The 12,206-nt window shown below is 44.9% G+C and overlaps 1 protein-coding gene across 1 annotated transcript in view; it reads left to right on the top strand.

Annotated features, from left to right (window-relative positions):
* The first annotated feature begins 5,713 nt into the window (after positions 1-5,713).
* The window catches only part of LOC131193383 (complement component C9-like), a 38,849-nt gene continuing 32,356 nt past the window's right edge, over positions 5,714-12,206 (top strand). The window contains exon 1 of the mRNA XM_058173477.1: positions 5,714-5,790. Within this exon, the coding sequence (XP_058029460.1) occupies positions 5,714-5,790 (77 nt within the window). The remainder of the gene's footprint in view (positions 5,791-12,206) is intronic.

Below are 12,206 nucleotides of genomic sequence, written 5' to 3' on the forward strand. Positions count from 1 at the left end.
ACCAAGGCACTAAAAATGGATAGGCAAACTTGACCAAACATGAACAGTATTCCACCTTCCTTTGATAGTACATAGTATGCATTGGTAGTGGGCAAGGTTGCATAGAAAAGTCTGAACTGCTAAGGTATATTTATTTATCCATAGTTAACAACGTGGTTATAGCTAAAGCAGATCTTGAACTAGAAAGGTTTTTTTTAAAAAAAAGGTATGAAAATTGTATGGAATATCCATACAGATATGTATAAAGGTAAAGGTTCCCCTTGCACATATGTGGTAGTTGTTCCTGACTCTAAGGGGGCAGTGTTCATCTCCGTTTCAAAGCCGAAGAGCCAACGCTGTCCGAAGACGTCTCCGTGGTCATGTGGCCGGCATGACTAAATGCCAAAGGCACACGGAACGCTGTTACCTTCCCACCAAAGGTGGTCCCTATTTTTTTACTTGCATTTTTTATGTGCTTTCAAACTGCTAGGTTGGCAGAAGCTGGGACAAGTAAGAGGAGCTCATCCCGTTACACAGCACTAGGGATTCGAACCACTGAACTGCCGACCTTTCGATTGACAAGCTCAGCATCTTAGCCACTGAGCCACCATGTCCCTAAAGATATGTATGGAATAAGATAATAAGGCTTTCGCAATGGCTGGCTGTAGATTATATTCAACTGGGCAACCATAGAATATAAATAAGAAAGAGTCAATAATGCAGGAGAGAGGGGAACAGCAAAACACAACTGAAAGCTGAATTTATACAGAGAAAAAAAAATCAGTGGGATTATTTTTGCTATTGGTTCAGATGACCCAGAAATTTCAGTGGCAAAAAACACATGGGCAAGGTGTACACACACTACAATTGGCAAATAAAGGTGGGAACAAAATACCTTGTTTCCAAAACACAATCAGTAGATCATCTTCCAATTAAAACAAAGGCTGTGATAAGAAATGAAATGGGATGATAATATATTGATACCTTCTAAGGTTGCTCTGAGACCCAAATAATGTAGCAGCGATAAGAATCTGGACATTATTTGAGTTCCTTAAGTGAGTTAAAAACAAAAGTGATGGACTGGGTTTTAGAACTGAGAGCTCAGGTGAGCTAACTCTTAACTGGTACACTGGTTAACAATTGTGTCATATTTTGGACAGTTTGGTGTAGTGGTTAAAAACAAGCTAGAACCAAGAGACTGGGTTCTAGTCCTGGCTTGGGCATGAAACCAGCTGAGTTTTGACAGTCACTCTTTCTGGGTTTGAAACAGTCACTCTTTCTCAGCCATGGAAGGAGGCAGGTGAAAACAATACTTCTAAAAAATCTTTGCAAGAAAACTGCAAGAGTCAAAAACTGACCTGAAGATGCACACACAAACACAAGGCCACTGGGTCAGTTCATCTGCTGCCATGAAATGTAAATATCATTGGTTTGCTGATGTTACCCAATTGTACATATCTGCCCCTGGTGAATTAAGTGAATATTTTACCCTCTGCCTGGAGGATATGAGGATCTGGATGGGAAAAAGCAAGGTTCAGCTGAACCTTGGCAAGATTGTGTGGCTTTGGGGCAGTGGTGAAATCCAATTATTTTTACTACCGGTTCTGTGGCACGGCTTGGTGGGCATGGTTTGATGTGGTGTGGTTTGATGGGAGTGGCTTGGTGGGCATGGCAGGGGAAGGATACTGCAAAATCTCCATTCCCACCCCACTCCAGGGGAAGGATATTGCAAAATCCCCATTCCTTCCCCACTCTGGGACCAGCCAGAAGTGGTTTTTGCCGGTTCTCGGAACTACTCAAAATTTCCACTACCGGTTCTCCGAACTACTCAAAATTTCCGCTATCGGTTCTCCAGAACCTGCTGGATTTCACCCCTGCCTTGGGGGTCTGCCACTTCTAGGACTGTGCCATCTATGATGTTGGATGGCACTGCATTGTCCCAGGCAAACCCAGTGCACAATTTGGTTTTCTTTTTGGACTCGCAACTCATGCTCAAAAGGCAGGTGGCAGTCGTGGCTAGGAAGGCCTATGCACAGCTTCGTATTGTGTGCCAATCACACCACATGGTGTGTAGGGGGGTGGGTCCACTCACAGTCACATCCTAGTCACCTCTCAATTGGATATTGCAATGTGCTTTTTATGGGCCTGCCCTTGAATTGTATTTGGAAACTTCAGTTGATGCAGAGTGCAGTGGTGCAGGCAATAATGTGTGCATAGACAACACAGTACTTCTGTTCCCTGAGCTGTATTGTCTACAGGTTCAATTAAAGGTGCTGGTTTTAACCTTTAAATCTCTTTTTATTTTATATTTATTTATGCATCAAATTTAGAGACTGCTCATCTCACTCGCAGAGCCCAGTCATTCGAGAGATTGCCTCTCCCTGATTAAGAATAATTTCAGACTAAATACTTCCAGGCATGCAAGAGTAGTATTACTAATTTAGTTATTACTAATTACTACTTTTAGTAATGCTAATGTATTAATACACTCACACTTGTGAGATTCTGTTTTTTATATATATATATATTTATTTACATTTATATCCCGCCCTTCTCCGAAGACTCAGGGCGGCTTACATTGTGTAAGGCAATAGTTTCATCCTATTTGTATATTTATATACAAAGTCAACTTATTGCCCCCCCAACAATCTGGGTCCTCATTTTACCTACCTTATAAAGGATGGAAGACTGAGTCAACCTTGGGACTGGTGGGACTCGAGCCTGCAGTAATTGCAGGCAGCTGTGTTTAATAACAGGCTATCTTACAGCCTGAGCCACACCACTTAATATAACTTTACAATAAAATAGAATTAACTCATCTGCTCTTGTTTCCTGTCCAGTCTATTTTGTAGGGCTGAGATCAATCTTACAAAGTCTGAACATACTTTTCTCCCACCATCCTCTTTGCACCTCAATAACTAGGAAGGGTCGCTTCTGAGCTTTTTGCTCTGACCACATTCCTGGAGTGGGCTTAGCCATCCAGACTGTTCCTTTGGTTGAGTCTCATTGCCCTGTCTCCCAAGGTCATTCCCACACACTACTTTTTGTTGTTAGTTGTGAAGAAGTGCCCGACCCACCACGACCCCGTGGAAAATGTTCCTCCAGGCCTTCCTGTCCTCTACCATCCTCTGGAGTCCATTTAAGCTCACGCTGACTGCTTCATCCATCCAGCCACCTCATTCTCGTGTCGTCCCCTTCTTCTTTTGCCCTCAGTCTTTCCCAGCATTAGGCTCTTCTCCAGTGAGTCCTTCCTTCTCATTAGGTGGCCAAAGTATTTGAGGTTCATCTTCAGGATCTGGCCTTCTAAAGAGCAGTCAGGGTTGATCTCCTCTAGGACTGACTTGTTTGATTGTCTTGCAGTCCAAGGGACTCGCAAGAGTCTTCTCCAGCACCAGAGTTCTATTACCTCTCACCAACGGTGCCCCGAACTGCAGGTTGGATGAACATGCTTTCAAAGCCATGTTCTCAGTGCTGACTCATAATCCTCCATATGTGTAGTATCCCAGTAATCCTGAAGAATCCCAGTATTCTTCAGGATTAGCCATGTTGTCTGGATCTGTTGGGAATTGCAGTTCAGCAATATATAGACTCTACATCCTACTTACCTGTTAACGTTATCACCTTCTCAACTACAATTGTTAATAAAACTGCAAGGCTATAACGAGGGGATTTTTTTCTTTCTTTCTCAACATAATAGAAAGTTGATTTAGACTTAATTTCATCTTAAACTTGGCAGCTGAAAATGCAAGTGCAAATATAAAAAGAAACTACTAGCAAATATTTAATTTCTTTTATCAGGCACGGGTTTCTAAAGAATGAAAAAGTCCCTCTCCATGGGATAATCTCTTAAGTAAACAGTGTGACTTAATTGCAAATAGAAAGGGCTTGGCTTCCCGTATTTTCATCAAACTTTACATGAAAGCAAAACTTCAGCTTTATCACGAAGTACTATTTTGCAGCTTTTATACAAGTTGCAACGTAGCAAATAAAATTAGATGATCCAAAAAGCTTATTGAACAGCTACTCACTTTATAGGGAAAAAACTGTTCTTACTAAATCTTGAACTATGTAGAAGCTGTCCATTAATGACTATTGTATCACATTGTTTCCATTAAATTCACTTAAATATTGATGTAGTTAATAGTATCTTTTCCCTGCCATGCCCACCAAACCATGCCCACCAAGCCATGCCACCCACCAAGTCACACCCACAGAACCGGTAGTAAAAAAATTTGAAACCTACCACTGATTCATACATTACCTATACAATAACCTAGATCAAAGTTCCTGCCTACCACAAGTTCTTTTTGGCCATAGAAACGCAAAATGTCCATTACCTCCATCATGGTTACAGATTGCAGATTTCTGCAAAGAGAAGCTTTTCATCTCCTGACTGAAACTTCACTATTTTATCATTAGGAACTTTCTTTTAAACAGTCGCTTCCTTGCAGTTTTTACCTACTGAAGTTTACCAATATCCTCTGGAATAACAGAAGACAAATCTACTATCTGGACAATCACTCAGAAATCATAAAAAGTGATCAATGGACAATCTTCCTAGTGTGGGGGAACCCATCCTATTAGAAGATAGAATCCAGAGGTGGGTTTCAGCAGGTTCTGACCAGTTCTACAGAACTGGTAGTGGAAATTTTGAGTAGTTCAGAGAACCGGTAAATACCATCTTTGACTGGCCCCGCCCCCATCTATTCTCTGCCTCCCGAGTCCCAGCTGATCGGGAGGAAATGGGGATTTTGCAGTAATCGTCCCCTGGAGTGGGGAGGAAATGGAGATTTTACATATCCTTCCCCTGGAATGGGGTGGGAATTGAGATTTTACAGTATCCTTCCCCTGCCATGCCCACCAAGCCACGCCCATCAAGCCATGCCACGCCCATCAAGCCATGCCACACCCACCAAGCCACACCCACAGAACCGGTAATAAAAAAATTGAATCCCACCTTTGATAGAGTCCCTTGAACATTATAACAGACTTTGAATGCCAGTGGAAGGCTGACAGTGAGTGAAATCAGTACCCATTTTGAGAGGAGGATTTAGGAGATTTTGAGAGGTTAGGATTTAGGCACATTGCCTTCTAAATAGCTAATCTGGATTTAAGTTCTTCTCAGCAATGAGCTTCAGCTTCCTGGTTGAAGAAATGTGAAGACTTGTTTCAGCCACTATCTTTCTTAGAAATTGGTAGCACTAAATATGAGCTAACTTGCTCTTCCACTTTTTAACCAAGAAGATCTGTCCTATTATTGGGCAGAGAGAGAAAGAGAGACACTGTCCATTCAGAAAGTAGGTGAGAAACAGTGATAGGCTGAAGAGTAGAATTTAATGGGCCATGAGCACCACACACTACCATCTAGGATATATTTACTGTCCTTAATTGTATATTTTATTTCCATCAGTTCCTATATATTGAACAAATTTACCATTTACCATTTCTACAATATTTTATTCTGCAGGTAAAATAATGAGGCATCAGTGGCCTTACTGAATTTGAGTTCAAAAGCTTGGGTTTCCCATTTGCCCTTCGCCTCTATTTGTACCAATAGACTTGCCAAATTGAGTACATGTACAACTAGGTCCAGATCACTTCTCGGCAGTCAGCATGAGCATTGACCTTTATTTGCCATCACATTTTGTTTATTATCCTTTTAATATTTAACAAAATTGAACAGAATAAAAGACTTGAATCTGGGTTTTATTTACTTTTTCGTAGACCTACCACCATGTCTACTTCTTTGCTTCTTATAGGAATTCTCTGCATTTTAGGAGCAAATAGTTTTGCCTCAGGAGGGAAAGCAAGGTAAGTTCATTGTACAGGATAGAGGTAATATTTCGTAGCATTTGTGTGTGATTTTCTCCAAATTTCCTAGTACTCTATTTTTAATTTCGGGAAGCCAGAAGGTAAGAGAACTACCTGCTTCCTGCCATTTTCCAGATGCATCTGAACGATATGTCAATCCTATTGACTACAATAGTAATTATTTCCATGCATAAAATAATCAAACTGTTAAATGAGAATTATTTTATTAGTAACAGATTGTTAACATTTATGTACCTCTGAACCGGTTTGTGAATACTGGAATTTCAAACAAAAAATCAAATATTTTTACGTTAGAAATATTCATAAAAGTATAATTTAGTCAAATTCCAACACTACTTTATATAATTTGCTTGCTCTTTTCCAGCTTGCCCAAATTGCATCTCACAAATGTAATTTGTATGTGCCCACAAATTTTATTCTTACAAAAAAAAAAAAAATAGAAGGAAAGAAGGAAGGAAGGAAGAAAGGAAGGAAGGACTTTGAAGTTACATCTCTCTAATTTGAGTGAAAGGGATTTAAATATACAAACTGGAACACAATATCTGATGCTCAATACTTGGTAGGCCTTTGCTGTTAAGTAGAATAGAATAGATTTCTTTATTGGCTAAGTGTGATTGGACACACAAAGAATTTGTCTTTGGTGCATATGATCTCAGTGTACATAAGAAGAGAAGATACATTTGTCAAGAATCATAAGGTACAACGCTTAATGATAGTCATAGGGTACAAATAAGCAATCAGGAAACATAAATCGTAAGGATACAAGCAACAAAGTTACAGTCATACAATCATAAGTGGAAGGAGCTGGGTGATGGGAATGATGAGAAGATTAATAGTAGTGTAGATTTAGTAAGTAGTTTGACAGTTCTGAGGGAATTATTTGTTTAGCAGAGTGATGGTGTTCAGGAAGAAACTGTTCTTGTGTCTAGTTATTCTGGTTTGCAGTGCTCTATAGTGTCGTTTTGAGGGTAGGAGTTGAAACAGTTTATGTCCAGGATGTGAGGGGTCTGTAAATATTTTCACAGCCCTCTTTTTGACTCAGGCAGTATACAGGTACTCAATGGAAGGTAGGTTGGCAGCCATTGTTTTTTCTGCAGTTCTAATTATCCTCTGAAGTCTCTGTGTGTCTTGTTGGGTTGCAGAACCAAACCACACAGTTATAGAGGTACAGATGGCAAGTGTTGACATTCTAAAACTTTGATGCATGAGGCCAACCTCAACCTCATCTCAAGGTTTATTTCAAGGATAAATAGCCAATATAGGAATAGCATGGAAGAAGAATGAGCTAAATACTGCCTCTTTCCATGGTGTGCTGACAGTAAACACAAGACAAAGCCAACTGTTTGTCTCCTTTTTTAAAAAGAAATTTTATTTTTCCACAACAACAACAAAAACATTACATCAAACAATTTCAATATGCTGAAGGGGTGTTTACATACCTTCTTGTGCAATCTCAAGATAAACATCTCTTTCATAAATATATCTTTGTTTTTCTAACATATTTTCCCATCTAGCCAGTTATAGAATAAATCCCACATTTTATAATATTGCTTGTCTTCTTGATCTCTAATTTCAAATGTCAATTTACTCATCTCTGCACATTCCATCATCTTCCTAATTATTTCATCTTGCAAAGGTAATTTCTCATTTTTCCAGTTTTTAGCAAACACAATCCTAGCTGCTGTAATAATATTCACAATCAAGTATTTTTCATCTCTAGTGTATATCTCAGGAATAATTCCCAACAGAAAGACTTCTGGCTTAAAGTCTATATGTTTTTTAATAATTTCCTCCAATCATGTGTGTATCTTAGTCCAATATCTTTTTGCTTCAATGCATGTCCAACACATATGGTAGTATGATCCAGGTGCCTGATGCCTTCCAACATTTTTCGGATTTGTCCTTAAACATTTTTGCAATTCTTTTCAGGGATAAATGCCACCTGTAAAACATCTTATACAAATTCTCTTTATATGCTGTAGACACCAACTGTTTGTCTCTTATCTTGGGTCCTCACTTATTTTTCCTACATCAGTGGTACAGAGAAAGTTTATGAGAATTCTTTAAAAATATGAACGTACAAACCCATCAAATCATTTTTAAAAACTTCTTTGTGCTGTATCACATCAGGTAATACCTTTCTTGTTTGAATTCTGTTTTTAAAACAAGAATTGCACTCGGAAACTACAAATGATTTGAAGAAGTCAACCCCCTTTTTCCTACATTAGAATAGAACAGAACAGAACAGAACAGAACAGAACAGAACAGAACAGAACAGAACAGGACAGAACAGAACAGAATAGAATAGAATAACAGAGTTGGAAGGGACCTTGGAGGTCTTTTTTTTATTATTCAAAATGTTTTACAAAAAAAATTTTCCCCATTTCCCCCCAACCCCCCTCCCTTCACTAATCCCTCCCCCCTCCCCCCCTGACTTCCCGGATGAAGCACAAGGTATACCGTATATACTCGAGTATAAGCCGAGTTTTTCAGCACGTTTTTTGTGCTGAAAAGCGCCCCCTCGGCTTATACTCGAGCTGCCGCTCAGCCCTTCCTCTTGCAGCGAGTCCTTTCTACCGCAGGCAGCTAGCTCTCGTTAGTGCGCGCGCATGCGCATTTATTCCTATGTGGACACACGCGCACCCCTCACGCACAATTACCCGCGTTAGTTATAATTGTTGACAGCGTTGACAGAGGGCACGAGGAGGCGAGGCAAGGCAAGGACCCCGACCGAAGAGTTATAATTGTTGACAAATACACACGCGGGGGCGAAGAGTGAAAACCCTCCGGGTTTCAAGCGAAGGAAGGCGCCTGGCTACACACCCGCCTTCAAAGAAATAGCTGGCATTCCTCGCGGGTGACGGTAGCAGACACACACACACACACACACACACACACACGCTCGCCCTCCTAAATTCATTTCCCCCACCCCACCCCACCCCTTTTTTCTTGGCTGCTTCTTCTTTTTCTCCCTCCCCCCCCCCCGGCGCCGCAGGCCGTCTAGGGCTCTCCTTACCCAGCCCGTGCAAGTGCGGTCAGCTGCCAAATCGCACGTTTCCTCTCCTCCCACTGAGGAGGTTTCAAGCTCTGGATTTAAATACAACCGAAAGGGGACGCTGGGGCTACAAACAAGACAGGGGAGGGGAGGGGGGAAGGGGAAAGGGACGGAGGGAGGGAGGGGAGGTCGAGGGGAAGCGCAAGAAACTTGTCAGGTAAAACTCAACAGGGAAGGGCGGAAAAAAAACAGGGAACTGGGAAACGCCCCAACTAGGGAGAAAAGGGAAGGTGTTTTTAAAAAACAAACGCCCCGAAACCCGGCGACGGACCCTTTTCCAAACCCGGCTGCCGAGCCGAGAAGTGACGGACGGACGGGCGGCCGACTCGCGAGGCCAGAAGGTAGCCCAGCCGCCCCTCGTCAGGCTTTTCTCAGTTACTGCGGCCCGCTCTCCCTCCCTTCCGTAGCGGTTTAGCAGGGCTGCTTTGGAAGAGCCTTAAACGAGCCCGTCCTCAGCCACCCTCCCTTCCCTTCCTTGAGCCTCCAGCTCCAGCAGCAGTCTATCCCGGTGGGCGACGCCTCCCGTTTGCCTTCCTGGAGCCTAGCCGGCCCGCTCTCCCTCCCCTCCGTGGCGGTTCAGCAGGGCTGCTTTGGAAGAGCCTTAACGAGCCGTCCTCAGCCACCCTCCCTTCCCTTCCTTGAGCCTCCAGCTCCAGCAGCAGTCTATCCCGGTGGGCGACGCCTCCCGTTTGCCTTCCTGGAGCCTAGCCGGCCCGCTCTCCCTCCCCTCCGTGGCGGTTCAGCAGGGCTGCTTTGGAAGAGCCTTAAGCAGCCCGTCCTCAGCCACCCTCCCTTCCCTTCCTTGAGCCTCCAGCTCCAGCAGCAGTCTATCCCGGTGGACGAACGCCTCCCGTTTTGCCTTCCGGGCCTAGCGGCCCGCTCTCCTCCCCTCCGTGGCGGTTCAGCAGGGCTGCTTTGGAAGAGCCTTAAACGAGCCCGTTCTCAGCCGCCTCCTTCCCTTCCTTCGAGCCTCCAGCTTCAACAGCAGTCTATCCCGTGGACGAACGCCTCCCGTTTGCCTTCCTGGAGCCTAGCGGCCCGCTCTCCCTCCCCTCCGTAGCGGTTCAGCAGGGCTGCTTTGGAAGAGCCTTAAACGAGCCCGTTCTCAGCCGCCCCTCCCCTTCCCCTTCCTTCGAGCCTCCAGCTCCAGCAGCAGTCTATTCCGAAGTAAGAATCCGGCCCGTCTACCTTCCCGGAGACTGGCCGACCCGATCTCCCTCCCTTCTCTAGCGGGGCAGGTGTCTAGGGCTAAAGAACCTTGAGCTCCACCGCCCCCCTCTCCCTTCCTTGAGCCTCCAGCTCCAGCAGCAGTCTATCCCGGTGGGACGCCTCCCGTTTTGCCTTCCGAGCCTAGCCGCCCCGCCTCCCTCCCCTCCGTAGCGGTTCAGCAGGGCTGCTTTGGAAGAGCCTTAACGAGCCCGTTCTCAGCCGCCTCCTTCCCTTCCTTGAGCCTCCAGCTCCAGCAGCAGTCTATCCCAGTAAGAATCCGGCCCGTCTACCTTCCGGAGACTGGCCGGCCCGATCTCCTCCCTTCTCTAGCGGGGCAGGTGTCTGGGGCTAAGAACCTTGAGCTCCACCACCCCCCTCTCCCTTCCCTTTCCTTCGAGCCTCCAGCTCCAGCAGCAGTCTATCCCGGTGGATCCCAGCAGTCTATCCCGGTGGACGACGCCTCCCGTTTTGCCTTCCCGGAGCCTAGCCGGCCCCGCTCTCCCTCCCCCTCCGTAGCGGCTCAGCTGGGCTGCGGGCCCCGTCCTCGGTCGCCCCTTCGCCCCGGCCCTTTGCTGGCCTCGCCTGGGCAGGGCTGGGCAGAGCCGGTGACATCACCCTCCACCGCCCGCCCGTTGCCGTCCGCCGTCCGCCGCCGCCGCCGCCGCTGCTGCCTCCGTCCCTCCCCTCCGCCCTCCTCCAGCAGCCAGCAGCGTGGCGGGCGCTCGGCGCGGCAGGGCCGGGCTGGCGGCGGCCTCTCCTGGCGGCAGCAACGGCGGCGGCAGCATCAACAGCACCAGCAGCACCAGCGGCTCCGCAGCAGCCCCGCAGCCGCCTCCTTCCCGGGCGCCACCTGCATGAGCCACCGCAAAGGCGACAAGCCGCCCATCAGCATCCAGGAGCACATGGCCATCGACGCCTGCCCAGGTCCCATCCGCCCCATCAAGCAGATCTCCGACTACTTCCGCGTTTCCCCGCGGCCTCCCGCCGCCGCTTTGCTCAGCCGAGCCTCCTCTCTCTCTCTCTCTCTCACACACACACACACACACAGAGAGACTTCTAAAGTGGGTTTAATGATATTAGAGACCCTTATTGCCCTGCCAAAAAAAAAAAAAAAGAGCCACCCCAACGTCTATGAAAATTAACCTTCTCTTCCAAGAGACACTGTGCAGGGTATTTTCACTGTTGGTGTGCATACAGGCTTAGATTTGTGCTGGGTTCTTAGTACTTAGAGCACTGACCTTCAGAGGCACCCTGGTCCCTTGGAAGCTAAAGGAGGACTCATTTTCATGCTTGCAGTGTTCAATTTGGGAAGGGCATCCAAAGAAGTGGTAGATCCTTGTGTGTCCAATCACACTTAGCCAATAAAAATTCTATTCTATTCTATTCTATTCTATTCTATTCTATTCATTTTATTTTGTCAAATACATATTAAATAATTATATAAATATAAGCATGAATTGAATACATAAAAGGAATACAACTAAAGGGAACATTAGGACAGGGACGGTAGGCACGCTGGTGCTCTTATGCACGCCCCTTACAGACCTCTTAGGAATGGGGTGAGGTCAATACTAGATAGTCTTTGGTTAAGGCTTTGGGGATTTTGGGAAGAGACCACAGAGTCAGGTAGCACATTCAGGCATTAACAACTCTGTTACTGAAGTCACATTTTCTGCAATCTAGATTGGAGGTTCACTTTTAAGTTTGAATCTATTGTGTTCTCGTGTATTGTTGTGGTTGAAGCTGAAGTAGTCATTGATAGGAAGTACATTGTAGCAGATAATTTTATGAGCTATGCTCAGGTCATACCAAAGGCGGCGTAGTTCTAAATTTTCTAAAGCTGGGAATCCTCCTTCCCCCTTTTGCACTTTTATTGTTTTTCGTTCAAATAAATATTCATGTTATTTTACTTGGCTCTATCTTTATTTTTTACATTGACCAGTAGCTGCCTCATTTCCCACTCTCGGCTTATACTCGAGTCAATAGTTTTTCCCAGTTTTTGTGGTAAAATTAGGTACCTCGGCTTATATTCGGGTCGGCTTATACTCGAGTATATACGGTAGTTAAAAATAAAACAAACATATGCTAAGAAAAATTTCCCCCAAAACTATTATACCAATTTTCCCTCTCT

This window comes from Ahaetulla prasina, chromosome 2 (genome assembly GCF_028640845.1).
Source record: "Ahaetulla prasina isolate Xishuangbanna chromosome 2, ASM2864084v1, whole genome shotgun sequence".
In the NCBI taxonomy this organism is placed as follows: Eukaryota; Metazoa; Chordata; class Lepidosauria; order Squamata; family Colubridae; genus Ahaetulla; species Ahaetulla prasina.